This window comes from Eretmochelys imbricata, chromosome 1, assembly GCF_965152235.1.
Source record: "Eretmochelys imbricata isolate rEreImb1 chromosome 1, rEreImb1.hap1, whole genome shotgun sequence".
In the NCBI taxonomy this organism is placed as follows: domain Eukaryota; kingdom Metazoa; phylum Chordata; order Testudines; family Cheloniidae; genus Eretmochelys; species Eretmochelys imbricata.
Window position 1 is genome coordinate 260,606,822 of NC_135572.1, and position 27,543 is coordinate 260,634,364.

The 27,543-nt window shown below is 41.6% G+C and overlaps 2 protein-coding genes across 14 annotated transcripts in view; one reads left to right on the forward strand and one right to left on the reverse strand.

Moving 5' to 3' along the window:
- WASHC4 (WASH complex subunit 4) overlaps window positions 1–7,608 on the forward strand; it is a 62,359-nt gene extending 54,751 nt beyond the window's left edge. For 3 of the 7 annotated variants that reach the window (XM_077828731.1, XM_077828746.1, XM_077828758.1), the window contains 4 exons: window positions 737–833; window positions 1,378–1,574; window positions 2,422–2,521; window positions 4,196–7,608. In XM_077828731.1, coding sequence (XP_077684857.1) covers window positions 737–833; window positions 1,378–1,574; window positions 2,422–2,521; window positions 4,196–4,263 — 462 coding nt within the window. In that variant the 3' untranslated portion in view covers window positions 4,264–7,608. Of the gene's footprint in view, window positions 1–736; window positions 834–1,377; window positions 1,575–2,421; window positions 2,522–4,195 lie in introns of those variants that run through there. The other 4 variants (XM_077828738.1, XR_013347342.1, XR_013347345.1 and 1 more) reach the window with 4 other exon arrangements.
- APPL2 (adaptor protein, phosphotyrosine interacting with PH domain and leucine zipper 2) overlaps window positions 1–27,543 on the reverse strand; it is a 95,246-nt gene that overhangs the window by 28,584 nt on the left and 39,119 nt on the right. For 3 of the 7 annotated variants that reach the window (XM_077828778.1, XM_077828809.1, XM_077828823.1), the window contains 12 exons: window positions 24,674–24,832; window positions 22,850–23,038; window positions 21,750–21,792; window positions 21,612–21,668; window positions 21,442–21,530; window positions 16,128–16,286; window positions 15,921–15,970; window positions 14,289–14,463; window positions 13,155–13,191; window positions 12,870–13,010; window positions 10,484–10,531; window positions 8,509–9,625 (listed from right to left, as the gene is read on the reverse strand). In XM_077828778.1, the coding sequence (XP_077684904.1) occupies window positions 9,494–9,625; window positions 10,484–10,531; window positions 12,870–13,010; window positions 13,155–13,191; window positions 14,289–14,463; window positions 15,921–15,970; window positions 16,128–16,286; window positions 21,442–21,530; window positions 21,612–21,668; window positions 21,750–21,792; window positions 22,850–23,038; window positions 24,674–24,832 (1,279 nt within the window). In that variant the 3' untranslated portion in view covers window positions 8,509–9,493. Of the gene's footprint in view, window positions 1–8,508; window positions 10,382–10,483; window positions 10,532–12,869; window positions 13,011–13,154; window positions 13,192–14,288; window positions 14,464–15,920; window positions 15,971–16,127; window positions 16,287–21,441; window positions 21,531–21,611; window positions 21,669–21,749; window positions 21,793–22,849; window positions 23,039–24,673; window positions 24,833–27,543 lie in introns of those variants that run through there. The other 4 variants (XM_077828795.1, XM_077828787.1, XM_077828802.1 and 1 more) reach the window with 2 other exon arrangements.

Below are 27,543 nucleotides of genomic sequence, written 5' to 3' on the forward strand. Positions count from 1 at the left end.
GACTCTCCTGTGTGACTTTCTGAACAAAATTGATTCAGTACTAATTTAAAACACTGTCTTTAGTGAGCTTTCGAAAAACGTCTTCGATCTTTGGGTTAGGTTTAAGACAAGGTATTTATTTTGTTTATATTGAGCTTTATTAAAACCTCCATTGGACACCTGCTCCGTGCTCCTATTCTATGTCCCTTATATTAAACAATGATATAATATAAAGCACTTGACATCACCAGCAGATATAATGAAAATTATACCTTACATTATTAATTATATTGTACAAACTCAGAACCCTCCAATCCTCAGCTGACCATCTCCCCAAAAGCCTAGGAAACAGATGGGCTGTCCATCCAAAACCCTTATAAATCAGGGACTCGGAATGTAGCTCGGGTTTTTGGATGTAATTATATTTTACAACTGACAACATTGCAAATGGCCACCTTTCATTTTACCAAATCTTACTCTTGGGTTATGTCTACACTATGGATCTTACAGCGGCACAGCTGTGCCTCTGGAGCTGCGCTGCTGTAAGGTCTCCCTGTAGCCATTCTATGCCGGCAGGAGAGAGCTCTCTTGTCGACTTATCGCTGTCCACACTGGAGCTTTTGTTGGTGAAACTTATGTTGGCAAGGGGTGTGTTTTTTCACACCCCTGACGGACAAACATTTTACCAACAAAAGTGCTAGTGTAGACAAAGTCTGAAATGACATTCTTTGGGACAACTGCCTTTCCTTCTTTTCAGACTCTCAACTTTGTAGAACATTCAATTAGCTGTAAAGAGAAGCTGAATAAAAAGAACAAAGGTGGAGCAGCTTTCACTGATGATGGTTTTGCCATGGGTAAGTTTGACCATACTGTCTTGTCTTCCAGTCAATTGGCATAATTCTGAGTTTACAAAATAATAATTTGCCACAACTTTTATGTTTAGCATTGCCCACTATTTATGATTTTAAAATTTGAGTTGTCCTTACTTCAGCATGACTGACTTGTGTAGATTATTGCTTTCCAGTTTCAGTGGTGTACTTAGTTCTCTTACTTCTCTATGCGAACTACTAGGACAGACAACATTTCACCACAGGAAAATGGAATTTTACACAAGTCTGTTTCATCATTCGTTGGGTGTTTTAGTGATTTTATTTATTTCAACATTTTTATTTTCAGGGGAGCATGCATAAAAGCACATCTAGCTGTGATGTTTTACGAAGTAAAACTTGCTCTTTATTATAGCTTCACAGTTAAGACTTAATTGTAACATAGCATGTAAAGTGAATAGTCCCAATACTGATATTAGAGGATATTCAAGGGTGTATATATAGAATATGTGCCTTCATTTGTTCAGTTTGTTCAATTTGACTTTGGTAAATGGTTTGTTAATGACTGCAGGTGTGGCTTACATTCTAAAGCTTTTGAATCAGTACCAGGAGTTTGATTCACTTCACTGGTTCCAGTCAGTCAGGGAGAAGTATGTGAAGGAGATAAGAGCAGTAGCTAAGCAACAGAATGTGCAATCAACTAGTCAAGATGAAAAGCTACTACAGACTATGAACCTTACCCACAAGCGACTGGAAGTTTGTTTACAGGTACATTATGGTTCCGGTTATATGACTCGTATTGAACTCCACATTTGCTTGTCTTGGTTCAGTTGGTTATTAGTGCTATAGAAAGCACCATCAAGAATTTGTAGAGACCATTAAACTATTTACTGCTGCCTAGCACAAAAAAATGCCCCTCTCTATAGAAGGGATGAGCTGGGTGGTATTAATTATATATTTAATGCTGAAAGTGTGCTTGGTGCTTTAAGATGTGTTAGACGAGAAATACCTTGCTCCTAAGAGCTTGAAATCTACAATAGATGGCTAACTTGAGAGAGAATGACTGACGATGGAATTAGGAGGTAGGCAGCAATAAACAATATGATGATGTATATGTTTGTGTATAGAGAGTCAAAGGAGCTTGGTTCATAGCATTGGCTATTATGACTTCTGTGAATTGTGAAGATGAGTAATGTCCCAGCTATCAAACCAAGGAAAGGCAAGCCTTATTCAGTATTTTTTGAAATATAGTAGTTTTAACTTCTAGGCATAAAAATTACAATTCTTTCTGCCTTATGTAGGTAATACCACCTCTTATAGCTGTAAGGTAACATGGAAAATCAGTAATTCAAATGGATAGAAGTAACACACGTGACACAAGACTTAATCTATTTAATGCACTAATATAAAGTTCTTTTGGCCAGTTTAAGTGCTTTGTAAAATGCATGTGAACAAGGTATAAAGTGGGATTTCCAAAAGCACCTAAGTGACTTAGAAGTATTGACTTTCACTTAAGTGCTTCTGCAGATCCCATTCACATATGCTGTAGATAATAATTCTGTGATATACTACCGCTTACTGAAAGTCTCTTTCTTGTCTCAATATTTTTCATTAGGAGTTTGAACTGCTTTATTTCTCGCTAAGCAGTGCAAGAATATTTTTTAGAGCAGACAAAACTGCAGCAGAAGAAAACCAGGAAAAGAAAGAGAGAGAAGGTTAGTGAATGTTATAGAACTTTTTCAGATCTTGACATTCTTGTGTCTTCAGAGATACCCTGATTAGGATTTTGTGGTTTCCTGTGTAATATGGCTCAGACTTCAACATGGGGTGCTATCTCCTTGTCCTGTGTAAATACATTCTTCTTACTGTCAGTTGATTCAGCAGAACTCCTACACACTCCAGATATTGTTGTCAGAGCCTAATGGTGATTCAGGACTCAAGGACAGCTGATTGTGGTGGTATCTGGAGTGGAGTGAATTTTAAACTGGATTATTGAGCCCAAAAGCCACTGATGGGGGAGGAAGGCAGATAACAGTAATATCACTTAATGGGCTAAACGCATTATCATTCTCACCATCACCAATTTGGTAATGGTAAACTCCTCCCCTCCACTGTCTTTATGATAAACTCTTTGAAGGAATTCCATTTGAATTATTCATCATTGCTACTAGCTACAGTTCAGTGGCAGTTATTAGGGCTCCATGTCTGTCACTGAGCTCGTGGAAGTCACAGAGTCTCTCTGTGACTTCTGCAGCAGCCGTTGTGGCTGACCCCAGGGCCACCCAAGCAGCTGGCCCCAGGGAGAACCACCTTGGCCGCTGCTGGAGCAGCTCTGCAGCCAGCCACTCTGGTGGCCCCCCAGCCAGCCACACAGCTAAGATTTAGTCATGGGTATTTATAGTACAATCAGGGACAGGTCACAGGCCATGAAATTTTGTTTGTTGCCCATTACCTGTCCATGACTTACACTAAAAATACCCACGACTAAATTGTAGCCTTAGCTGTGATTAAGGAACTATTTTTAACTCTCCTACAAAGATCATTGGCAACATGTAGGGAGATAAAGGTTTGAACATACTATACTTCTAACATGCAGATGCTCACAATGTATTTTGTCTTGGCTGATGAACTGCTAATACAGGATTTAGGAAGTATATTGTTGTTTCATGGTTTAGGTGACGCGCCCAATTAACATTAGTAGGCATTATATATATTCAGTCTCAGGAGAATAATCCTACCACACAAATTTATATAGTCTCTCTTTGGAAGGGAGAGTTTGCATGTGTGGTTGAAAGCCTGTCTCTTTAAAAAATGGAAAGTGCTCACAAGGATTGTGAGGTAGATATATGGTTGTCCCAAGGAATTTAGGAAAATTGCTATAGTTAATCCCACACAGGCGAATGTAGTGAAGTTGAAAACAGAATTAGTAGCATTTGGCCAGCAATGCCTCTTTTAAAGGTAGTACAACCTAAACTTCTTGTCTGTAGTTCTGGTAGGTTCCTACCACAGACGTTATGAGTTTTCGGCTAAAAACACACACAATTTTTCATTTAAAAAATGTAAATAAAATGTAAGTGTGCCAGAAACATAAAGGAAGTAAACAGAACAAGGGGACCGTCCTGAAAGGATCCATTATTTTTTCTACCAAGGGAAGCTGGCTAGTTCACTAAGGAAACTTTTTTTAGGATGAAATAGCATTAGTTTGCAGGGTCAGGGCCTTATTGCTACACAGTCAGTTAGGATATCTCAGCCCAGAGAATAGAACTGGAACGTTCATGGCATACAGCAAGCTTACTTTTCATAATGTCTGGTTAAAACAAATTATTGCTTTAAATATAACATATCTGTTAGTTTCAACTTCTCTTTTTAATTCTTTTTTTCTTCTGTAGAAGAATCTGTCAAAACAAGCAATGGAGACCTCTCCACTGCTGCACCTGCAGATCCTGTTGTGAAATGACATTGCTGGTATGCGTTATTTGTATGAGCTATCAGAATTATTCATTATCCTGTTCCTGCCAATAACTTTTTGTAGGGATAAAATCTCTAGATTTGATTTACCTGTTGTGTTAAAATCAATAGAAAATGGTACAATAGTATAGCAGTACCCACTGGGCTGCTATAGCTGTGTGTGTGTCCGTATTTCCTTTGGAAAACCCTATTTTTCAGGAGTTTATTACATTATTTACAGAATTTTGCTCTGAGCTGAAATGCAGCATGTAAAACCTTGACTTAGGAACAATTGTTTTCTTAAGTTACAGAAGTGCAGATCAAAATTATTAGTTTACTAATTTCAGATGTTTTCTTGCATCCCTAACTTTAAAACATCACTTAAAAAATCTTGTAGGCCTTTGTTCCCTGGTTAGCACAAAGGCATTTTGATCTTTTCAACCAGGAAAAACACTTAAAGACAGACATAATTTGCATTTCTGGTATCTATTGTCTGAAAAATAATTTGGGTGCTGGGAATGCATCATATCCAGAGCATATGTGGCACCTAATACCATAGTCACATACCACACTGTAATGATGCTCTGCATATCTTGTGAATGTAAATTGAGACTGATACACAGTTCAGAAACGCTTATTAATGTTAGCATATCTCAAAGCCTGTATTCTTCATTGATATTGATCCACTGGCATATCATCTGACCTAAAGGGATTAGGGCCCCTTCAGTAGCTCACTTTCCCTGCCTTTTCTTCTTTCATACCAAAGAAGGGGAGACAAAGGAAAACTAAGCTAATGAAACTGCTTTAGGTTTACACTGAAGGCCTGCCTTTCATCTACAAAAGTAAGGAAATTCAGAGAAGAGAAAACCAGAGTTAGCGCTTCCTCTTATGACCAGGCACTGTATGAACGGGTGTCTGTGAATATTTAAGTGATCTTACATTTCATGAATGCTGTAGTACCTAAGCACAAGTTTCAGCCTCAAGTCTGTATCTCCTTACCTTTTTAGGTCTGTTATACCCTTTGTGTTGTCCAAACATAGTCTTACATGCTTTATGATCAATGATAATTGCACTGCAGGCTGTAAAAGCTGCTGTACACTGTGAGAATTCTGTATAACTTAAACATGTGCTTACTACAGTTTTGTAGATTGTGCAAGAGTTAGACAATAGTTATCCAGATTCCTGACTCAAGCAAATGGCTAGACTTATCTTAACATTAAGTGCCAGTTACCACTAACTATGAAAAGGTACTGTTATGTTTTAATCACCCAGAATATACAACAATGCCTTGCTAGCTAAATAACACGTCAGTTAGTTTAACTGTGACTTGCAGTTTTTTGGCACATCTGGTATGTTTTATTGGACCATAGTTGCCAGTCTCATCTCCTAATTACAGTGCAAGATGCTGTTTTATAAATGTTTCATAATTACTCCAAAGCTGGTCATTGATTATGTATATATGACGAATGTGTGACACACCTGATATTTGCCCCCCGATCAGTCACTGATTCATGTAGAAATCTAGGACAAGTGATGTTTTGTTGAAACTGAAGGGACCAGACTGGCGCAGAATTTTTTTCCCTAATGCTGAAACCATGATGCAGAAGCATCACAAACCATTTACTTGGCTGCACTCATTAAATCCTTTATTTGCAATTTGTCATAATTCCTGAGATGGCCCTAAAGAGTGCTGCATACCCTAATTTGTATTTGTTTGAAGTGCTGTTTTATTTCGATGAGACTTTCATACTTAATTTGTAATTATTTGTGTCTAGTTTGACCTCCTTGGGCCAATAGCAGACATTTTCAGCAGTGCTGCTACTGCTGCTAACTTCCCTGCTCCTGTATGTGCATATACATATGTCGCTGTTCCAGACCAGGCTTCAGTCGTATAGTTCATAGGTTCTTGGGGGGTCTGAAGAATCTATGGCTAGAGTCTCTCACTTCTCCTGTAGATTGACTCTGTGTAAACATGTACATTCATGGCATACCTATGCTGTAATAAAGTCTGCACTTTTCCCTTTTGCCCTGTAATTTGGAAGAATGCTATTACAAACCCTTAATACTTTGCAGTTAATCTTGGGTAGTGTATATGCCTGATCTGTACAGTGCGAACAGATTAATGTGGTTCCGGTGACCGAAATTCCACAGAAAGGACTAAAGGCTATTTTTAGTACCCTGTTTAGAGGTAGCATATGTGGATGTGTAATGTATGTGTGAATATATACATATGTACAATGATATAACTTCTTGCTAATATAGGATTGTAGTTAATATATTTGGAACATCTCACTATGCAGTAGAATCTCACTAATGGGGGGAACCATTGTACGGATTCATTCAGTTTCAAGCTGGAGTACTGGGGCACGCTCCCACATGTGCCAGTGTGGGAGAGCTCCCCATTAAACCCATCCATCTCACTAGGAATTACAACGGCCTGCGGTGCTACTACAGTGAGAACCTGGCCCAGCCGCTCTTGCACGATTGTGAAAGCGAGGCTCTGGGCTGCTGGTCTGCAGAAGGCAGAATCTTGGAAAGCTGCTGTTGCCACTTCATTCCAAAAAGCCCTGGGCTAGTGAGGGAACAAGGATGGCCACAGCTGGCTTCATTTTGCTGAGGACTGATAGACTAGCTTCTTAGCTCCTCTTTTCCTTTCAGTCAGGAATGGGGGGGGAGGGGGGGCATTGCTGAAAGCTGCCTGTCTCGCCAAGAAAGCAGCAGCAATTGCCCTCTTTCACTTATTCCTGTAGCTGGGCTGAGTGTCATAGGAAGCAGAAGTGTAGCAAGAGTCCTTTTAAAAGCCCATGCCTCTCTCCTGACTGAAGAATATGGCAGCCAATCAAGCAGTAACAAAGCCCAGCCTTACAAATCCCTCTGCTGCCCCCCCGCTTCCCCCCAACAGCAGTACTGGGGGAGGAGTCTGAGTCTAGTATGTGCTCTAGTCTGATTTCAGGGTCTTACTGAATGCAAGGACTACTCTCATGTTCCCTTTCCATTGGCCCAGTTTGGGGTGGGGGAAGAGATTCCACTGTGATGGCTCCACCAACAGCTGACCTGTCTACACTTCAGTGAGCAGCTAATATGCTTCCAGTGTATATCTGTAGGCTGGAGACTTGCTGAAGTGCAGATTCCTGAGATCCTACTGCATTCTGCAAGTTGGAAGGAAATTTGAACTTTACATTGGATGGCCATTGATGACAACCATTTTCAATTTCTCAGGTATGAAGGACCAAATGTAACATGTACTATCTAACTCATTTTACAAAAAGGGTATTTTGTTACCTCTGTCTTTTTTTGGTTCTGAGTAGAGTACACTATGTACAGAAAGTTAATAAATGTAATTTTGAGAACATCATTCTATAATTTTTTGTCTTCAGTAACAGGTGTCCTCTGAACTATAAGCAGGTTTCAGTTCTTTCATAAAAATAGGTAATAGGGTGGCTGTCCTTACAAAGCAGTGCTTGTGTGGCAGGAGTAAAGTGAACAAATCCATACACAGAGGGTTGGAGAAGTAATATTTTGCTCTAATTAACTTTGAATGGTGCTCACATTCAAACATTCAGTGATAAATCTGATGGGCGTCTGGCCTTCTGTCATACTGATTCCATGCAAAATGGGCATCTGGAAAGATATTTTAGAAGATCCTCCTCTTGTTGTAGTTAACCTTAAGCTCTCTAGTTTCAGAGGGCGGGAGGGATAGCTCAGTGGTTTGAGCATTGGCCTGCCAAACCCAGGGTTGTGAGTTGAATCCTTGAGGAGGCCATTTAGGGATCTGGGGCAAAAATTGGGGATTGGTCCTGCTTTGAGCAGGGGGTTGGACCAGATGACCTCCTGAGGTCCCTTCCAACCCTGATATTCTATGATCAGAAAAGCTAATTTCTTAGTAAGTGCCTAAAAAGAAATTTAGATTTAATTCAACCGGTTCTAAGCAATCAGCTGTTCTAGCTAAGTTTTTTAAATGAAACTAGATATAGAGAACAGCATGAACCAATGCTGTATGGGTTTTCCTCACTCAGACAGTTTTAGAAGGTTTTCCTGTGGTGTCTTGGTCTCTAAAGTATTTGCCACTGCATACAGTCTTCAGTGATCCGACAGACCAGCTGCTTCTTGACTATGCAACACAAAATGGCCAAACCTCCATAAGCAAGTCCTGTATAACTTATTGCAAATGAAACTGGAGAAAACTCCCTAGCCAGTGCACAAAGTGCCTCGTTTCAGGCTAGCTCTGTGAAAACACCAGTCACTATACCACAGATTTCTAATCTAGCATTTTATTGGTAAACTTTTTTTTTATTGAAGAGTGTTGCAGACCATCAGACTTTATATTTCACCATAAAATTAATGTTAAACTTACAACCATACTTAATGCTATAGACATACTGACTTATGACCGTTATCCCTGGCTGCTGCTTTCAAGAAGCTTAACCATATAAAAATCGCACACAAACATGCAAATTCCTTGACTATTTGTGGATTCTGTTTGCATTTAGTTGTATTTAAAACTAACAAATCCAGGAGTTGTTTTATATCCAGGATTTATACATTCTGTAATTGAGTAAGTGTGGTCCCCATGAAGATGAATAGGCACTTAAATTTATTTTGTAAGCTTATTCTAGGAGCAATACAAAAATAGATTATTAATAGGAAAAAATTAGTGTTTATCAAATAGTTTTGTAAATAGACTAGCACAAAAGATGAACTCTTGTTACACTTAAAGTACACTAGAAACTAGAAAACTTCATTTGAAAATAAAGTAAATAGTGCATTTTTCTTAACCTTCATTCAGATACACTATATCATGCAAACTATGGAAATTACTGAGACTATGGGTATGAAATTTCTACAGTGGCCTAATTTTCAGGGAGGCTGAGCATCCACAACTCCAACTCAAATCAATGAGAAGGTGATCTGTACCTCCAAACTAACCGAAAGTGTATAAATCTGAAGAATGAGATATTAACTCTTTGCTTTGAACAGTCAGCATTTTTCAGCTGACTGCCAGCATCAAGGGGCTAACATTGAAACATTCCACAAAAGATTGTCAGCTATTCCAAACCCAGAAGGCAACATTCTGCTCTCACCCCATTGTAAATCAAGATAAACTACACTCAGTTACTCCTTAGTGTAAGAGAGAAGAGAATCTGGCCTAGGGTGTGCACAAACATATGAAAACCAGAGATCTTTGCAAAAAAGACTCCCTGCTTTCCCCCTTCCCAGCCAACATAGGAGGAATGAAAAGTTTATGCTTCTGACTCCTCCCCCCTTTCTTCAGGTATGGCTCCATCCTCTTCTGATTGGTCATTCAATAATTTGAATTTTCCATCATTTGTTAGTGGCATGGACATCATTAACTGAGCTAGTGCTTCTGGATCCTGAAATGAAGATGTTAATGAACACTAAGTTCAACAAGCTGTGGTATCTTTTTTTTTTTTAGCATATAGAGCTTCTGTTCAAGGTTGTGTTCTCTGCATGACACACATTTTAAAATATAGCACTATATGTAAATGAGATTTTGGCCCCAATCCTGGAAACACGAACAAATAATCCCTTGCAGTTCAGTGGGACTAATTGTGCATAAAATTAGACACATACATGACTGTTTTCAGGATTAGAGCTTTTATTTGCTGCTTTTGCCTAGAATTACTACTCCGGCCCTTGAAAAAATTGGTGAAAGTTGTGGGTAACTTGTCAACTACTGAAGAAATAATGAGTTTACCCAGTTTTCTGGGAGAAGGGTACTTTTGCTTATTGTGTAAACTATTTTTTCCAGAGAAAACTGTTGATACATCTAACTTGCTTTGGAACTCGTGACACCAGAAATGTGTAGGAAAATTTTGGAAAATCATGAGATTTTCATATGAATCTTCACAACTGTAACTTTCATTTCTTTTGGGTGGAAAAACCACATCCTAACTTTTCAGCCCAGAGGAGAGAAGAGTTGGGGATAGTTACAGTGAAGGATGAATGCGGGAAGCTCAATTTTAGGTGCCTTTTTCACTAACTCAGAGCGCATATTTTTAAATGTAAACTTGTGCTGTTTAGCTGACTGAGTTAAATGCATGTCTGTGTTCACTGTGCAGTAGCAGCAGTAGTCTTCAGATCTCACGCTGGACTGTGTTTTATAGATGCTGTAAGATAGCCAAACAGTGCAGTCAAATTTACAGGACATAAATGAGCATTACCATGAGAGATTGGTGTGGGGAAATCAAAATAGAACAAGTATACTTCACCTTTTGAGCCTCAATAATTTCCTTTCCCAAGCTTATTGCATAACAAATCTGCAAAAAAAAAAAAAAAAAATGTAAGTGGACTTTAAAAATCTATGCTAAGTTTTACTAAAAACTAACTTGTATGAAGCATCATCAATGAAAATTCATCATCTCTGAGACCGTTCATATAGCAAGAGCATCTCCCTTTTTAAAAAAAATCCTGTTATCATAGAAATGGATATCTAAATATGTCTGGTTTCAGAGTAGCAGCTGTGTTAGTCTGTATCCACAAAAAGAACAGGAGGACTTGTGGCACCTTAGAGACTAACCAATTTATTTGAGCATAAGCTTTCGTGAGCTACAGCTCACGTCTGTTTTACAAAACTAGGGTCTGCTCCAATGCTTACTGAAGTCAATGGAAAGAATAGTGGCTTCAATGGACCCTTAGTGACCCAAAGCATTATGACACTCAGCTTTTAGATGCTTGGAAAATCACAGAAACAACACTAAGCTCCACAAAGCCTGAGTCAGGCACCTAGACTCCCTGTACAAAGAATGGGGAGAGACAGGTGTCTAAGAATGTGATCCACAAAAAGCCAGCATGCTAGGCAGGGAGCCACCTAAGAGGGGTGCATCCTAAGAACTACTCTCTCCTGAAGCTAGACACCTAATTTCGGGCTGCAGGGAGGTGCCTCGCTCCGCTTGCAGTTCACAAACAGGAACCTGCTGCTTGGAATCAGGCACTTAACTTGCTTCCTGGGAGAAGGAATTACGCACCGCCTCACTCTGCACAAAACAGCTGGAGGATGTGGTGGTGGTGATATACACCTCACAACTTCCAGCCCAATGGTTAGAGCACTCACATAGGATGAGGGAGACCCAAGTTCAATCAGCCGTGCCCCCCTGCCCCAAGGCAGATGGGGAGAGAATTTGATTGAAGAGGATCTCTCACCAGAGCTCTAACTACTGAGCTGTGGGCTATTCTGATGTGGGCTCCCTCAATTTCTCCTGTTGAAGCTGTTCCATTTTGGATAAATACTTAGTCATTGGGCAAGAGAGAATGATGCTGTAGTTCAGTGGTTAGGATACCTACCTGGGAGGTGGGAGACTAAGCTCCAGTCTCTCTGCTTCCATGACTCTAATTATTCATACACAGTTGAACAACTTCAACAGGAGAGTGAGAGAAACACCCACATCAGCATGAAATCGGGAGGCAGGTGCCTAACTTAGGTGGATCAGGGCCTTAGTTACTAATGAAAAAGCTCTTCCACATCAGTAGTGGTCTTAAGAATGCAGAACAAAATGGTGGGCTTGTCCCTCCCATCTTTATCTACTTGTTTTTGCACAGCCTTCTGTTATCTCATGTGCAGCTGTATCCATTAGTATCAAACCAGAGACATATTCTGCATTGTCTTCTCTAAGTTGTTGTAAAGTCTGGGAAATTAGGAAATGAGTTAACACTCCCACGATCCCACAATTCATCTTTCCTTAAAGGTAGTTTGAGAGAAAATATGGGTGAGGTAAGATCTTCTATTGGACTAGTTCTGGTTCAAGAGAGATACAAGCTTTTGAGCCACACAGTGCTCTTCACGTCTTGAATGGTCCCTTAGAATGTGTGTTAATTACTTATGCTAAACAATCTGTTCCACCTTGCATTTAGCTGTCACACTGGGAGTACCTTTCCCAGACCTGAAGAAGAGTTCTGTGTAGCTTGAAAGCTTGTCTCTCTCACCAATACATATTGATCCAATAAAAGAGATTACCTCATGCAACTTCTCTCTCTAATAGCCTGGAACTGACACAGCTCCAACTATACTGCATACAACAACTTATATGTAACGATCACAACACAGGAGACAACCTTGCTTTTGCCAGCATTGGTGCTGGACACTGACTCCTAAGGCCCTAGATCAGGGGTGGGCAAACTTTTTGGCCCAAGGGCCACATTGGGGTTGCAAAACTGCACAGAGGGCTGGGTAGGGAAGGCTGTGCCTCCCCAAACAGCCTGTCCCCTGACTACCCCACCCCCTATCCAACTGCGCCCCGCCCCCTTACCATGCCACTCAGAGCAGCAGAGGGCCAGAGCGTGGGTGGTGCAGCGAGCTGAGGCTGCGGGGGAGGGGCAAGCCTCCCCAGCTGGGAGCTCAAGGGCCAGGCAGGACAGGCCCGCAGGCCATAGTTTGCCCACCTCTGCCCCAGACTACTAGTAGCATCAGCATTCACACAAGTTCCTTTCTGGACTTATGCTATCACATTTCCCTCAATCATTAGATTAAGAATAAAGGAATCCAGCTGACTCTGTTTCTGTAACATTCCCCCTGTAGGAGGCTCCTTAAAGGCAGACAGACACTAGGATTAATTTTTTTAAAAAACGGCATAAAAATACAATATAAAACAATCACAAGACCTTTTCGCCTTCTGTGTTGCTCTCAAAAATATTAGCGCTCATGGATTCTTCCCCCAGAGACTCAGTGACACGGACCACAAAACCAATCAGTCTCTTGTTATCCTGATGGGCAGCAAACTGCGTCACACTGGCAAGTTCAAACTGGAAAAGCACATTAGAGAACTTTAAGGTCAACTAGGTTGGCAGACTGATCCTCTCTGGGATTAAGTGTTATCAGTGCAGAGGGAAACAATCAAAGATGTTGCAGTTATTTAAACTTTACTATCAACATGAAGAATTACTTACAGTTGTTCGTGTAACTTGGGTTTGAGGATCTATTAACCTGCAATTATAAGAAGTTTTAAGTAAGAATACTGAGCACTTCTGTAATGACTTTGGCCATATAGCTTAAACCTTTTACAAAAGAAAGAGGATCATTATACCTATTTAACATGGCGAAACTGAGGCACGCACTTGAATTGATTTGCCTAAAGTCTTGCAGTAGGTCAGTGTCAAAGCCAGGAATGGAATTCAGCTCCCCTGACTCCCAACCCAGTGCCCTTTGTCCTGGACCATGCTGCCTTTCTGATGGCATAGGAAACTTGGACAGCCTATGTGCCATGAACTAGTACTAGACAGGTTTGTACTTGTACATTATCAAATTAATAAAAACACCCAAAATAAAGTTTTTTTTTCTCCAAGAGAGAGTGTGAGAGAGAGAGAGACCTGACTTATGCACTGGCTCTCCTAGCTGAAAGTTTTGATGGGGAGGCAGCTTTGACACTTATTTTAAAGCAACAGAAACTGGACAAGTGATCTATTTTGCAGTATTGTGTTTCAAATTCAAAGTGAAGTAGGAGTGTCTGCACAGAGGCGATCTTTCTAGACCTCTCTGATAGTGTTCTTGAAGTAACATGTAGCCTTGCTGCATCCTGAAAGCTTGGATGGGATGATTTCTAACTTGTGAGAGACAAGAAAGGACCCACTTTAATGTGAGTTGGAGTCCTCCACAAAAGCAAGTCCCCAGAGCTGGGGCCCACTGAGGTAAGGAAAAAAACCCCAATTTCAAACTTTTAGATAATACTGGAGCAATTTTTGGATTTGTTTATTGCTAGAACTTACACTCTCGCTCTAAAGAGATCTGAGTGGTGGGCCCAGTCATTGGTCCATTACAAAAGGCAATGGTTACAGTGTGGATGCTATAACCCCCTCCACTGTAGTGACACAATTAGCTTTATCATGAAAAAAAATTATGCCTGTAAGAGTTGGGCTTTTCCCTGTTCAAACTTTTGCTGTTCTGTCGGTAGAGATCCATATGTGCAAATCTCCTACTCTTTGGGGAAACAGAGGTGGTGTATTTAGAAACAGCTGTCGCCTGTAGATACCTCAAATGGAAAACAGAACAGTAGGGCTAAGAGTGTGTTAAGAATTTTACTCTACCTGAGACTCTTGGTGGTGACCATTAGATGGGATTCAGTTGTACGGAAGATGTTATGGATGGCACGAGCAGCCAACACTTGCCTCATAGCTTCATAAATCACCTCATTTGTATCATCTGATTGAACAGCCATAGATCCTAAAAACCGAACTACAAACATCTGCTGCAAGAGTGAATCTGGAAAACAAAGGAATGGTCTCCTGTTCTACATTCATTCATGCCCATGTTCAGAGTTATCTAATATTTAATTTTACTATCAGAACTGTTCTGAAAAACTATCGTCAATTACCAGGTCCTAACTTGGGATAACTGTGCCTTTCACATCATTTCCTCTTCAATCATATTCCCTGTTAGCCAGGTTTTAGTCTGACCCAGCTTTACCAAATGCTTGGATTGTGTACAAGTGTAACAGATAAGAATTGCAGCAAATATATATTGAAAATTTTGTAACCGATTAATTTTTCATTAAAGTTTTTTCTTTTTGACTTGCCCTAATAATACACATGGTCTTTCTCTCACTGCTGCTCCAACTCTGGGATGGTTGATTATTATTAGGTAGTTGGACTGACTGTACAATTTTTTAAAAAATGATAAGTGAAGAATAATTTTGCATACAGCCTCATCTTAAATCAAGCTAATCCCTGGGTCTAATCCTCATGTGATAATATTTCTGTTTTCGAATTTGTTCTATTCTTGATGGTTTGTTCTGTGGGGTGGCAGGAAAGACAGCATGGTGATTTCTCCTTTCTCTGTGGTCCTCAGACTTTAATGGCTGCTTTCCTGTTCTAATGAGGCCCTAGTAAGCCTTCCTTGATTACTGCATACTAAGCTAAGTGCCCATCTCCAGCACAAGGTCTTATTTACTATTTGTATTATACAGCAGCACCCAGAACTGTAGGGCCCTACCAAATGCATGGTCCATTTTGGTCAGTTGCACAGTCGTAGGATTTTAAAATTACTCAATTTCATGGTTTCAGATGTTTACACCTGAAATGGGGTGTTGTAACTGTGAGGGTCCTGACCCAAAAGGGGGGTCATTGGGAGGGGTTGCAAAGCTGTTGTAAGGGCATTACGGGATTGCTACCCTTGCTTCTGCGCTTCCTTCAGACTTGGGCTCTGAAGGCAGCAGCCATGGAGCTTGCTGCAGGCAGCGGAGGTGGATCTGATCTCCTCCCCTCCCCCAACAGTGGCTGTACAGGAGAAGAGGAAGCTCTGTCTCTCCCCACCCCTGCTGGGACTAGCAGCTGGAGTCTGGTGCATGATAGGAGCCCCCAGCTGGAGTATCCCCAGCCCTACCACTTTTCCCCCCTCCAACATCTAGATTTCACAGAGGAGATCTGATTTCACGGTCCTTGATGTATTTTTCATGGCCATGATTTGGGTAGAGCCCTACCCATAAGCCTCAGTCGGGATCAAGGCCCCCTTATATTAGGTCAGCATTTCTCAAACTGGGGGTGCCAACCCAAAAGGGGGTCACAAGACTATTGTGGCGGGGGGGAGGGGGAGTTGTGAGAACAGCGACGGCTGGTTAGGCGCCCAGCACTGGTCTGAAAAACCAGCTGTAAAACCGTTAATAACACTAGACATACGCTTGTGACTATTGCCCCGCTATAATGAGCCAAAAAAGTGTTTACCTTCCTCATCATTCTTGTTGTCTTCAGATTCTCCAAATGGGTTTGTGCGCCTGAAAAATATTTTTAAGAAAATCTAATCACACACGTGTGCTCAGAACAATAGATCAGCCGTATTGGTTTGAATGACCATACACAAATGTTGTAAAGGGAATAGCCCTTTCCTCGCAAACCGTTTGATCAAATATGTCGAACGTTAGCTGGCTGTACCTGCCACCTCTGTTTTGATCCAGGAATTCAGTTGCAGGAAGTACCATGTCAAACTGAATCGGTGTTCCAGGTGCAATTAACTCTGTGCAGTTGGGTTTAGTGGACAGTTCTTTAGGGACGATCTTGTCACTCTCCATCTCCATATTCTTCACATTCTGGCTACAATGAAAATGGAGAAAGGTTTTGAATGAAAATGTCATGTCATAATGTTGAAAGGAAGGCAGGTTTACACCAAATCTCAGTGTTCATTGCCCCACAATAAGCAAACTGCCATATTAAAACGTCACTGAGGCTACAAACTGAATTTCTCTTCCTCTTCATAAATAAAATCACTTACTAATGAGAAGAAATATTGCTACATCCGAAAGGAAGGGCAACAAATTCCAAATGAACTGCAGTGCCTGCTCTTGGTTACACATTACCACAGTGAATGATGTGCGCACCACTGCCCTCTACTGGTTATAATCAGCACTGTGCAAGTGTACCAGCTCAAATAGTGACAGGTTTCAGAGTAACAGCCGTGTTAGTCTGTATTCGCAAAAAGAAAAGGAGTACTTGTGGCACCTTAGAGACTAACCAATTTATTTGAGCATAAGCTTTCGTGAGCTACAGCTCACTTCATCAGATGCATACCGTGGAAACTGCAGCAGACATTATATACACACAGAGATCATGAAACAATACCTCCTCCCACCCCACTGTCCTGCTGGTAATAGCTTATCTAAAGTGATCATCAAGTTGGGCCATTTCCAGCACAAATCCAGGTTTTCTCACCCCCCCCCCCCCCGCCACAAACTCACTCTCCTGCTGGTAATAGCCCATCCAAAGTGACAACTCTCTTCACAATGTGCATGATAATCAAGGTGGGCCATTTCCTGCACAAATCCAGGTTCTCTCACCCCCTCACCCCCCTCCAAAAACCACACACACAAACTCACTCTCCTGCTGGTAATAGCTCATCCAAAGTGACCACTCTCCCTACAATGTGCATGATAATCAAGTTGGGCCATGTCCAGCACAAATCCAGGTTTTCTCACCCCACCCCCTTTTTTTCCCTGGGGACACACACACACACACACAAACTCACTCTCCTGCTGGCAATAGCTCATCCAAACTGACCACTCTCCAAGTTTAAATCCAAGTTTAACCAGAACGTCTGGGGCGGGGGGTGGTAGGAAAAAACAAGGGGAAATAGGCTACCTTGCATAATGACTTAGCCACTCCCAGTCTCTATTTAAGCCTAAATTAATAGTATCCAATTTGCAAATGAATTCCAATTCAGCAGTTTCTCGCTGGAGTCTGGATTTGAAGTTTTTTTGTTTTAAGATAGCGACCTTCATGTCTGTGATTGCGTGACCAGAGAGATTGAAGTGTTCTCCGACTGGTTTATGAATGTTATAATTCTTGACATCTGATTTGTGTCCATTTATTCTTTTACGTAGAGACTGTCCAGTTTGACCAATGTAAATGGCAGAGGGGCGTTGCTGGCACATGATGGCATATATCACATTGGTGGATGTGCAGGTGAACGAGCCTCTGATAGTGTGGCTGATGTTATTAGGCCCTGTGATGGTGTCCCCTGAATAGATATGTGGGCACAGTTGGCAACGGGCTTTGTTGCAAGGATAGGTTCCTGGGCTAGTGGTTCTGTTGTGTGGTATGTGGTTGTTGGTAAGTATTTGCTTCAGGTTGCGGGGCTGTCTGTAGGCAAGGACTGGCCTGTCTCCCAAGATTTGTGAGAGTGTTGGGTCATCCTTTAGGATAGGTTGTAGATCCTTAATAATGCGTTGGAGGGGTTTTAGTTGGGGGCTGAAGGTGACGGCTAGTGGCATTCTGTTATTTTCTTTGTTAGGCCTGTCCTGTAGCAGGTGACTTCTGGGAACTCTTCTGGCTCTATCAATCTGTTTCTTCACTTCCGCAGGTGGGTACTGTAGTTGTAAGAAAGCTTGACAGAGATCTTGTAGGTGTTTATCTCTGTCTGAGGGGTTGGAGCAAATGCGGTTGTATCGCAGAGCTTGGCTGTAGACGATGGATCGTGTGGTGTGGTCAGGGTGAAAGCTGGAGGCATGTAGGTAGGAATAGCAGTCAGTAGGTTTCCGGTATAGGGTGGTGTTTATGTGACCATTGTTTATTAGCACTGTAGTGTCCAGGAAGTGGATCTCTTGTGTGGACTGGACCAAGCTGAGGTTGATGGTGGGATGGAAGTTGTTGAAATCATGGTGGAATTCCTCAAGGGCTTCTTTTCCATGGGTCCGGATGATGAAGATGTCATCAATATAGCGCAAGTAGAGTAGGGGCTTTAGGGGACGAGAGCTGAGGAAGCGTTGTTCTAAATCAGCCATAAAAATGTTGGCATACTGTGGGGCCATGCGGGTACCCATAGCAGAGCTGCTGATCTGAAGGTATACATTGTCCCCAAATGTAAAATTTGGAATGTAAAATGCGGAAGTGAAGAAACAGATTGATAGAGCCAGAAGAGTTCCCAGAAGTCACCTGCTACAGGACAGGCCTAACAAAGAAAATAACAGAACGCCACTAGCCGTCACCTTCAGCCCCCAACTAAAACCCCTCCAACGCATTATTAAGGATCTACAACCTATCCTAAAGGATGACCCAACACTCTCACAAATCTTGGGAGACAGGCCAGTCCTTGCCTACAGACAGCCCCACAACCTGAAGCAAATACTCACCAACAACCACATACCACACAACAGAACCACTAACCCAAGAACTTATCCTTGCAACAAAGCCCGTTGCCAACTGTGCCCACATATCTATTCAGGGGACACCATCACAGGGCCTAATAACATCAGCCACACTATCAGAGGCTCGTTCACCTGCACATCCACCAATGTGATACATGCCATCATGTGCCAGCAACGCCCCTCTGCCATTTACATTGGTCAAACTGGACAGTCTCTACGTAAAAGAATAAATGGACACAAATCAGATGTCAAGAATTATAACATTCATAAACCAGTCGGAGAACACTTCAATCTCTCTGGTCACGCAATCACAGACATGAAGGTCGCTATCTTAAAACAAAAAAACTTCAAATCCAGACTCCAGCGAGAAACTGCTGAATTGGAATTCATTTGCAGATTGGATACTATTAATTTAGGCTTAAATAGAGACTGGGAGTGGATAAGTCATTATGCAAGGTAGCCTATTTCCCCTTGTTTTTTCCTACCCCCCGCCCCCCCCCCCCCGCCCCAGACGTTCTGGTTAAACTTGGATTTAAACTTGGAGAGTGGTCAGTTTGGATGAGCTATTGCCAGCAGGAGAGTGAGTGAGTGTGTGTGTGTCCCCAGGGAAAAAAAGGGGGTGGGGTGAGAAAACCTGGATTTGTGCAGGAAATGGCCCACCTTGATTATCATGCACATTGTGAAGAGAGTTGTCACTTTGGATGGGCTATTACCAGCAGGAGAGTGAGTTTGTGGGGGGGGGGGTGAGAAAACCTGGATTTGTGCTGGAAATGGCCCAACTTGATGATCACTTTAGATAAGCTATTACCAGCAGGACAGTGGGGTGGGAGGAGGTATTGTTTCATGATCTCTGTGTGTATATAATGTCTGCTGCAGTTTCCACGGTATGCATCCGATGAAGTGAGCTGTAGCTCACGAAAGCTCATGCTCAAATAAATTGGTTAGTCTCTAAGGTGCCACAAGTACTCCTTTTCTTTTAGCTCAAATAGTAGAGACCTGTGTTTATTGAGCAGAGAGGATCTAAGCTGCCTATCTGTGAAGTCCCGAATGGCAAGGGAATGGACATAATGACAACCACCAAAGTTCCTAGATGGTCACAGGTTTGGTACAATACTCAGGAGCAAATTGTGTGTTTTATGTAACATTCGTCCCTGTTCTTCCTCCCAAAGTTCCTCAGAGTGTGAAACTGCTTTTGAATTTCCTGCAACTGTAGAAATCTCCTACCAATATTTCTGCCTATTTATTTGGATAGCAGAATCTTGATTAGTTTCAATCCTGCAAGATTTTCTGTTTGTACACAATAACACAGAGCTGACTCTCTGCAACCCAACTAATATTTTTCCTCCATGTAACAATATTCAATGTAGGTATTTTCCCTGGTTATTCATTATTAGATCATCCAGGGTATCATAAAACCCTGACCAAAGTAAAATTCCCACCTCCTGAGTGAAATGGGAAAGCAAGCATGCAGTGTAGTTGTAGCCGTGTCGGTCCCAGGATATGAGAGAGACAAGATGAGTGAGGTAATAGCTTTTATTGGACCAACTTCTGTTGGTGAGAGAGACAAGCTTTCGAGCCACAGATATTCCTTACCCACCTTCTCTTTCTCATTTGACTGGCACTTCCTATGGCTTGTGGGAGCCTATGAGGTCCCTAAGGAATCACAGTAAACTGGGAAGGACTAGTTTTTAGCTGGAGGTCAGTATGGAGTGAGAAAAGATGAAACCTTTGAAGGGTTAGAGATTAGATATGCACAAGCCAGTAAGAAATACATATGCTGTAAAAAAATCCTGGCAGGACTGTCTACAAAACTCATACAGAAGTTTTTACCTACTAAAGTTTGATAGAGACACTCTACTCTAATTTGCTCTACTTTATTTAGTGCTCTGCTTTTAGGGTCATGCATTCAGAGCATGAATATAGTCAGTCTCTGGAGCTGGCTTTGGACCCCCAGTCACAGAGACTGAGGAGTTCTTGCTGGTCAGGCTGGATTTCTCAAGAAAAGAGGGGAGAAAAGTTAAATGGAAAACATTTGTTTTTTAAATCCAGGAGCACACAGCTTCATTATTAACCTCTATTTGGGGATAGAGGGTTTAATAACTGACTTGAATGAGTCCAGGAGATCAGACCCAGCGAAGACTGCTCCTTGTGCTAGTTTCAGAGTACAGACAGGAATAGGGCAAGGCAGTTTTCATCAAAAACCTTATTTTTAATTTGCATGGTGACTGCACTCAGGGCCCCCAATTAGCAATCAGGACCCCTTGTGCTGAGCACTATACAAGCCTATAACAAAATGGTCCCTGGCCCGAAGAGTTTACAATCTAAGTACTGTGTGTGCTTCATAAAAAATGAATAGGAGAAACCCCACCTGTATGTTAAAATTGGAAGTGGCTGGGGCCTTAATCCTGCAAGCTGGACTGCATGCAGCAGAGCCCTGAACTCAGATGGGATCCCACTGCCTTCACTGGGATTCCACACAGGCACAGGGGTCTGCTGGGATGGACAGAGTTGTAGGGTCAGGGCTTCCCACATCTCTCTTGCCCTGTAAGCAGAGTCTGACTGACCGCACAACAGCAAAAATCACTCCTACAGAAAAGCGAAAGCATTACCTGGGACGCAAACTTTCATGTTTTTTTCCGAAGCTTGTGATGGGGGTCACTGCCTGAAGGGCCGTCTGATTTAACTTGATTGCAACAGCCTACAAAACAAAAAGACATTTCACCCTTCCAGAAATGCTATGGGTCCTGGAAAGAACAGATGAAAACAAACAAGCTCTCACCTCTGGATTGTCAGTGAGATAGATCTGCCTAGAGATGTTGTTGATTGCACATATCCACTGTAAGGAGAAAAGAAACTGAACACTCTAAACTATTTAGTGGATAAGAAAGTAAAAACGTTAACCAGGGAAATATTTTACCTCCTCATATTCTTTTTTACTTTCTGCTTGAAGGGTTATCCCCCTAAAACACAAATACATTAGATTCATGTTTTTCTTGGTATCTTTATATTACATGCACTCACTCTCCCTGCACACAGAGACAGTTTCAAGGGGGGAAGACTCAATAATCTCATAAGTTCATCTTTAACTACTGTGATTCTATATACTAGATAAGGCTGTAAGAAAATCATAAGCCTTGATTTCGCTGGGGAAACCGCAACTTTTAAACACACACCACAACTTTCTATAGTTGCCGTGAATTTGAGTGGGGTTGCGACCCCGAGTGCCAGGTTGCAATACCACTCACTCAGCTTTGCGAGCTGCTGCACAGGGTTGCAATGCCACTCAAACCTGGCCCAGCTGCACTTCCGTCATGCTGGCTTTGAGAGCAAGGCGGGACACATGGTGTCCCTTCTGTGCTGCTGCCCTGTTTGGGAAGGCAGGCTGCATAGCTTGGCAGAAGGTGCTGCAGCTTATATGGGGGTAATTTGTTTTGTAGTACTTGAACTGATCGCACTGAAACCACAGCTTTAACAAGCCACGACTGCAACTTTCGCACCAACAAAATCAGGACTCTGTTACAGCCTTAATCAGAGGGTTGTACTGGACTCCTAGCTCTGCACTCATGATAATGATACTCACAAGTACTTCAGCTAATGAAGCCTTAACAGCCCTCTGAGATAGGTAAGTCGGTATTATTCACATTTTGCACACAGAGAACTAAGCTATCATATATCTACAGAGGCAGCCAGTGTCAGAGCTGGCATTATTCTGGAATACCTGACTCCAAAGTCCTACACTCAGGCTACTAAATTGTGCCTCTGAGTGTGCAGCCAGCAACCCCAGTTGTGTGAATACCCTAATCCTAAATGACACAACATTCATCCTTTATGCAATGTGGGCACTTGATTTTAAAAGTGCAAAAATACTCTTTCCTGTAGATCAGCGTTATGACGGCAATCCAGCTCAGTTAAAATGGCTGTCACTAGGGAACTGTTAACACAATGATTAGGCATTCTGAAACCCCATCTGGTACACCAGACATGATTGGGTGCTAACAGAAAACTTGTGACCCATACGATTTTCCTGTAGGAGTGGTGATCTGAAAGCAATATCGTCGGTCTTCACAGTCCACTGCCATTACAGAGCAGTTATCCAGGTCCTGAATCAGTCCTCCAGCTACTGCTCCCCTAGGCTGGCACATCAGGTTTCCACCTTGAGTGAAGAAATAGAGTCTATCCCAGGTTGTAGTCACCAGGCCTGTTTTACTATAGGGAACACACAGTATTAAGACCAGTTAGCACAGTATTTCTAGTTAGAAATAACCCCCAATTCAATTCCTGGATCAGAAGCCCTCCCTCTGCCCAAACTCTGAGCAAGCCCTCCTGCAGATGCAGGGCTGATCCTTATTTTCAAACAAGGATCTTTGTAACTTGTAAACTAAATTTCAACAAATGTGTCAAAGACACCCATCCACAATGGAGAGACATCCCCAGGGCAAGCTGAAGGTTTAAGGAGCAGTTGGTTTTGAGTGATCCAAGTTTAAAATGAACAATCATGTGCAATACTTCCTAGCTGCGAACAGCAGAAGGTTTAGGGAGAACAACTGAGATGAGGCTGCATGGAATTTTATTGTACTCTATAAAAAAAAGATACAGTAGAACCTCAGAGTTATGAACACTTTGGGAATGGAGGTTGTTCATAAGTCTGAACAAAATGTTATGGTTGTTCTTTCAAAAGTTGACAACTGAATATTGACTTAATAGCTTTGAAACTTTACTCTGCAGAAGTAAAATGCTGCTTTTAACCATCTTAATTTAAATGAAACAAGCACAGAAACATTTTCCTTACCGTAGCAAATCTTTTTTTAAAAATTTTTTTCACTTAACACAGTACTGTATTTGCCCGGGTTTTTGTTTTTGTTTTTTAGTGTCTGCTGCTGCCTGATTGCAAACATCCAGTTCCAAATGAGGTGTGTGGTTGACCGGTCAGTTCATAACTCTGGTTTTCGTAACGCTGAGGTACTACTGTACTTTTGAGTGATCAGGAGCAGCAGAAATTTCAGCACACATGGCTATACATTTTGAAAAGTTACACTTCTACTAGTAGAATCTTATATTGAAAGTACATCCTTCTATGGAGCCATTTACACAATCCTGTAATCCATCTCTTACACTGCTGTTAAACCGTAACATTTGTAATCCAGTTAACTATCAAAAATTGTTCAAATTAAATGCAAACTGACATTTAAGTTATTTCAAAGACACAATATTCAGGGCCCATCCACCTCTGCTGCTCTTCTATATACATAACTCCTGCTGAAGTCAATGGGAGGTTTAGTAAAAGGAACTCTGCAGGATTGAGCTCTAGTATGGTATATGCTCAACGCTATGGACCTGGTTTTTCTGTACAACTCCTGTCAGTGTAAAGGGAAATTTGTGGAAATCGAAAATCTAGCTCCTCCTTGTAAGCAGCACTGCATTTTCATTAGCCCATAAAAGAGGGAACATCCTGATCCCAGTCTCAGAGACTCCAACCCCAGCTGCAGAGCTCAAACCAACACAACGTTTTATTTTTAGACACTCAAATGCATGAATTCAGGCCTTGTAGGTGAATTCAGCTAGAGGGAAAACCAATTAGTCACAAAGGGGAAGACTTTCACAAGCCCCTAAATGTCTTAGGCTCCTAAATCCCATTTTCTAAGGTGATTTAGGAACTGAAAGGTAACATTTTCAAAAGTGCCTAAATGATGTAGGAGTCTTAATTCCACTGACTTTCAATGAGACTTCGCCCTGAAATCACTTCGGCGCTTCTGAAAATTCTACTCAAAGAATCTTCATGGTAGAGATAATGCAGAAATCAGTTACCAGTCACAGACAAACAAGATGGACTATCCTTCTTACTTTCTAAGATTAAGGTAGCCAGCCTTCTGAATAAGGTTTCTGTTGATTGTTGGTGAGGTGACATCAGAATCTGGGGTGTAAACAGACTCATTAACTGAAAGCAAGTCCTGCTGGGATACTCTCATGGTGTCAGCTTCAGCATCCAACTCTCCCTGTATGCTGGAAAAAATCAAAGCCGTTTTACTGTCAGTCAGTTAACCCAGGGACACATCTAACGTGTATCTAATCCTGCAAGAACAAAAATATTTATGTTAAATACATTGTATACTACTGTGGCACAGCTGGATTAAATGCACAAAAGGTGTTTACAAGCTGTTCGCTGCTGGTTTGCAGTAGTGAAAAGAGAAAGTGGATTTTTACATGGATTTAACAGGAAAAATAGTTATAAGAATACACATGAAAGGATCTCTATGAGCACTTGGTCAATGAATACAGAAAGGAAGGAAGGAATAGAGAATGTGATGGCAATTAAGGAATTGCTCCCAGTAAATTAATCTGGGATTACAGAAACGAGATGCACCTGCTAAGGACACACTGATCGCTTGAGTAATACTTGTGTATCTGAAGAAGTGGTGTTTTACCCACAAAATCTTATGCCCTAATAAATCTGATGCAGTCTTTAAGGTGCCACCAGACTCCTTGTTGTTTTGGTACAGGTAAGGCTGTGTTTTTAATTTGGTAGCGACAGTATCACCAAGTTCTTCACTTGGTGTTTGTCCTGAAATTCTGGTGTCTAAGGACAAGTGTGCTTGGCAGCTAGTTTACTGTAGGCATGCTGTACAAACACATTTACTGTATTTCTACAAAAACAGCATTTACTGTGAATGTATTTCAGACAGTACTATGTTTTTTCTTGGAATGACTACTGTTTGCACCAAGGATGGCTGTTTTCTTCCCCGAACGTTATAAAGGAGAGTGACATGGAGAGAGGAGATATGAAACTGACCAAAAAGCATGAAATGATGGCAGATTATTTTCTGTTTGTCACAGCGGTGCCAAAGGAACAGCCTAAAAAGGGGCCCCATTGTGGTAGGCACTGCACAAACACAGCATAGGACATGGTCTGTGTCCCCAACTGGTTACAATCTAAATAGACATGACAGGCACAGGGAGGTGGCGAAGGGGGTGGAATACACAAGCAGAGCGAGCAATGTGATAGCGGGAAACAGCATGTTAGTTCCATTATTTTGGGGGCAGGGGGTGAGTGAGCCGTTTAGTTATAAGGGGATAAGCTACGTGGACAAAAAGGGAAGGGGCTGAGGGGGACAGGGCAGGACTGTGGAGTGAAGCCGAAGTGAAGAAACTGTGAGGGCTGTGAAATGCTAACCATTAACAGTGAAAATCAGGCTAGGTTGGTTTGTTTGCTTGTTTGAGACGCAAACAAAGCTTCAAGCAGCCAAACAGCGCATTGTACACATCGTTCTGATTGAAGCTGAGCAAACGGATGCAGTCATTAATACTAAATCGGTATGTTCCTCATAATGTTCCTGCTGGGCTTTATAATAATGTGTCTTGGCTTTCGTGGAACTGGTTTGTTTTTTTCTGAGAACTGCGTGATTAACTGGAGTTCCTATCACTGAACCACTGATTAGTTGATCAGAGCCCTTCGACAGCATGCCACCCACTTTCAGAAATGTTCTGGTGGCAGCTGTAAGGATACAGAAAAGCAGCAGAGTCCTCCATCAGTCACACAGGCCTGGACTCAATGGGCCAGATTTTTCACAAGGACCGCTACTGAGTTGACTTCCATGATTTACGCACCTGAGTGTTATTCCATGTGAGTATGGTTTGCAGAATCTAACCCAATCGGAAGTTGCCACAACTGTCTTATTTACAGAGGTCTTAGAAGAGCAATGCAAGGAATTGTTACTTAAGGAAACACAAGTGATTTGGGGCTAAAACTTAGGTTCTCTTTTTTAGCAGGGGCTCACAAAACCTCTTGTGAATAGACTTTTTTTAAAATCACTGTAAACAGGAGGGGCAGAATGGGTTCAAACATTCCCCTGCTTACCGGAAACCCTAATCCCGCCGTACTAGTTAGTGCAAGAAAACCAGAAAGTGACACAGACTAAACAGAAGTCTGATCATTCTAGATTCATATTAAAGAAATGGAAAAAGGGAATTTAGCAGCGTAAATCTTGAGAAGTATATCAGATTTTAAAAATTCTTTCCATTGCAACACTATTATTGGAAACATGAATAAGATTTTTTTTTTTAATTTCTATTTTCCTCTTGACAGTGTCCCTTCCAGTGCAGTGAAATCAAGTCTTTCACTTCTGTAACAAGTTTAAAATAATAAAATCTTCCACAGTGATATGATTTAGAAAGCAGACATGGTTAGAATTAAACAAGCAGAACCCAAATCCATCTTCATGTCCCTGTGTAACTCCCATTGTGGTGAATGGTAACTGCAAAAGGATCTCAAAGTACAGAATTCAACCTGGAGAAATAAAAATACACGGATGCAACAACAGACACACTTACAGTGCTGAACAAACCTGGATCCACAGTCTCACTATTATGCATTTTCAGCTTTGGAGTAAATTCACATTAACTGATGCTGCCTGTACTAATGTGAAAAGAGAGCTAAGAGGTCTGTGTCAATAAATGCTAGTAGACTACCTCTATACCTTCTTTTTAGTCCTAATGCTTGAGCCAATCAGAAGGCAACATTTTGACAGGTTTCCGTGACCTGAGGAACCAATCAGACATGCTATTAGACTAGAAGTCCTGCCTCTGCAATGCCTCCATTAGAAGCTCATATTTGGCCAGACATCCCTCCTGCCCAAAGAGTCATTCTGGGCTCAGTCAGGAAGTGACTGTGGGTCTGCATGCCCTTGTGTGGTGCTGGCTATTTTAAAAAAGCCTTA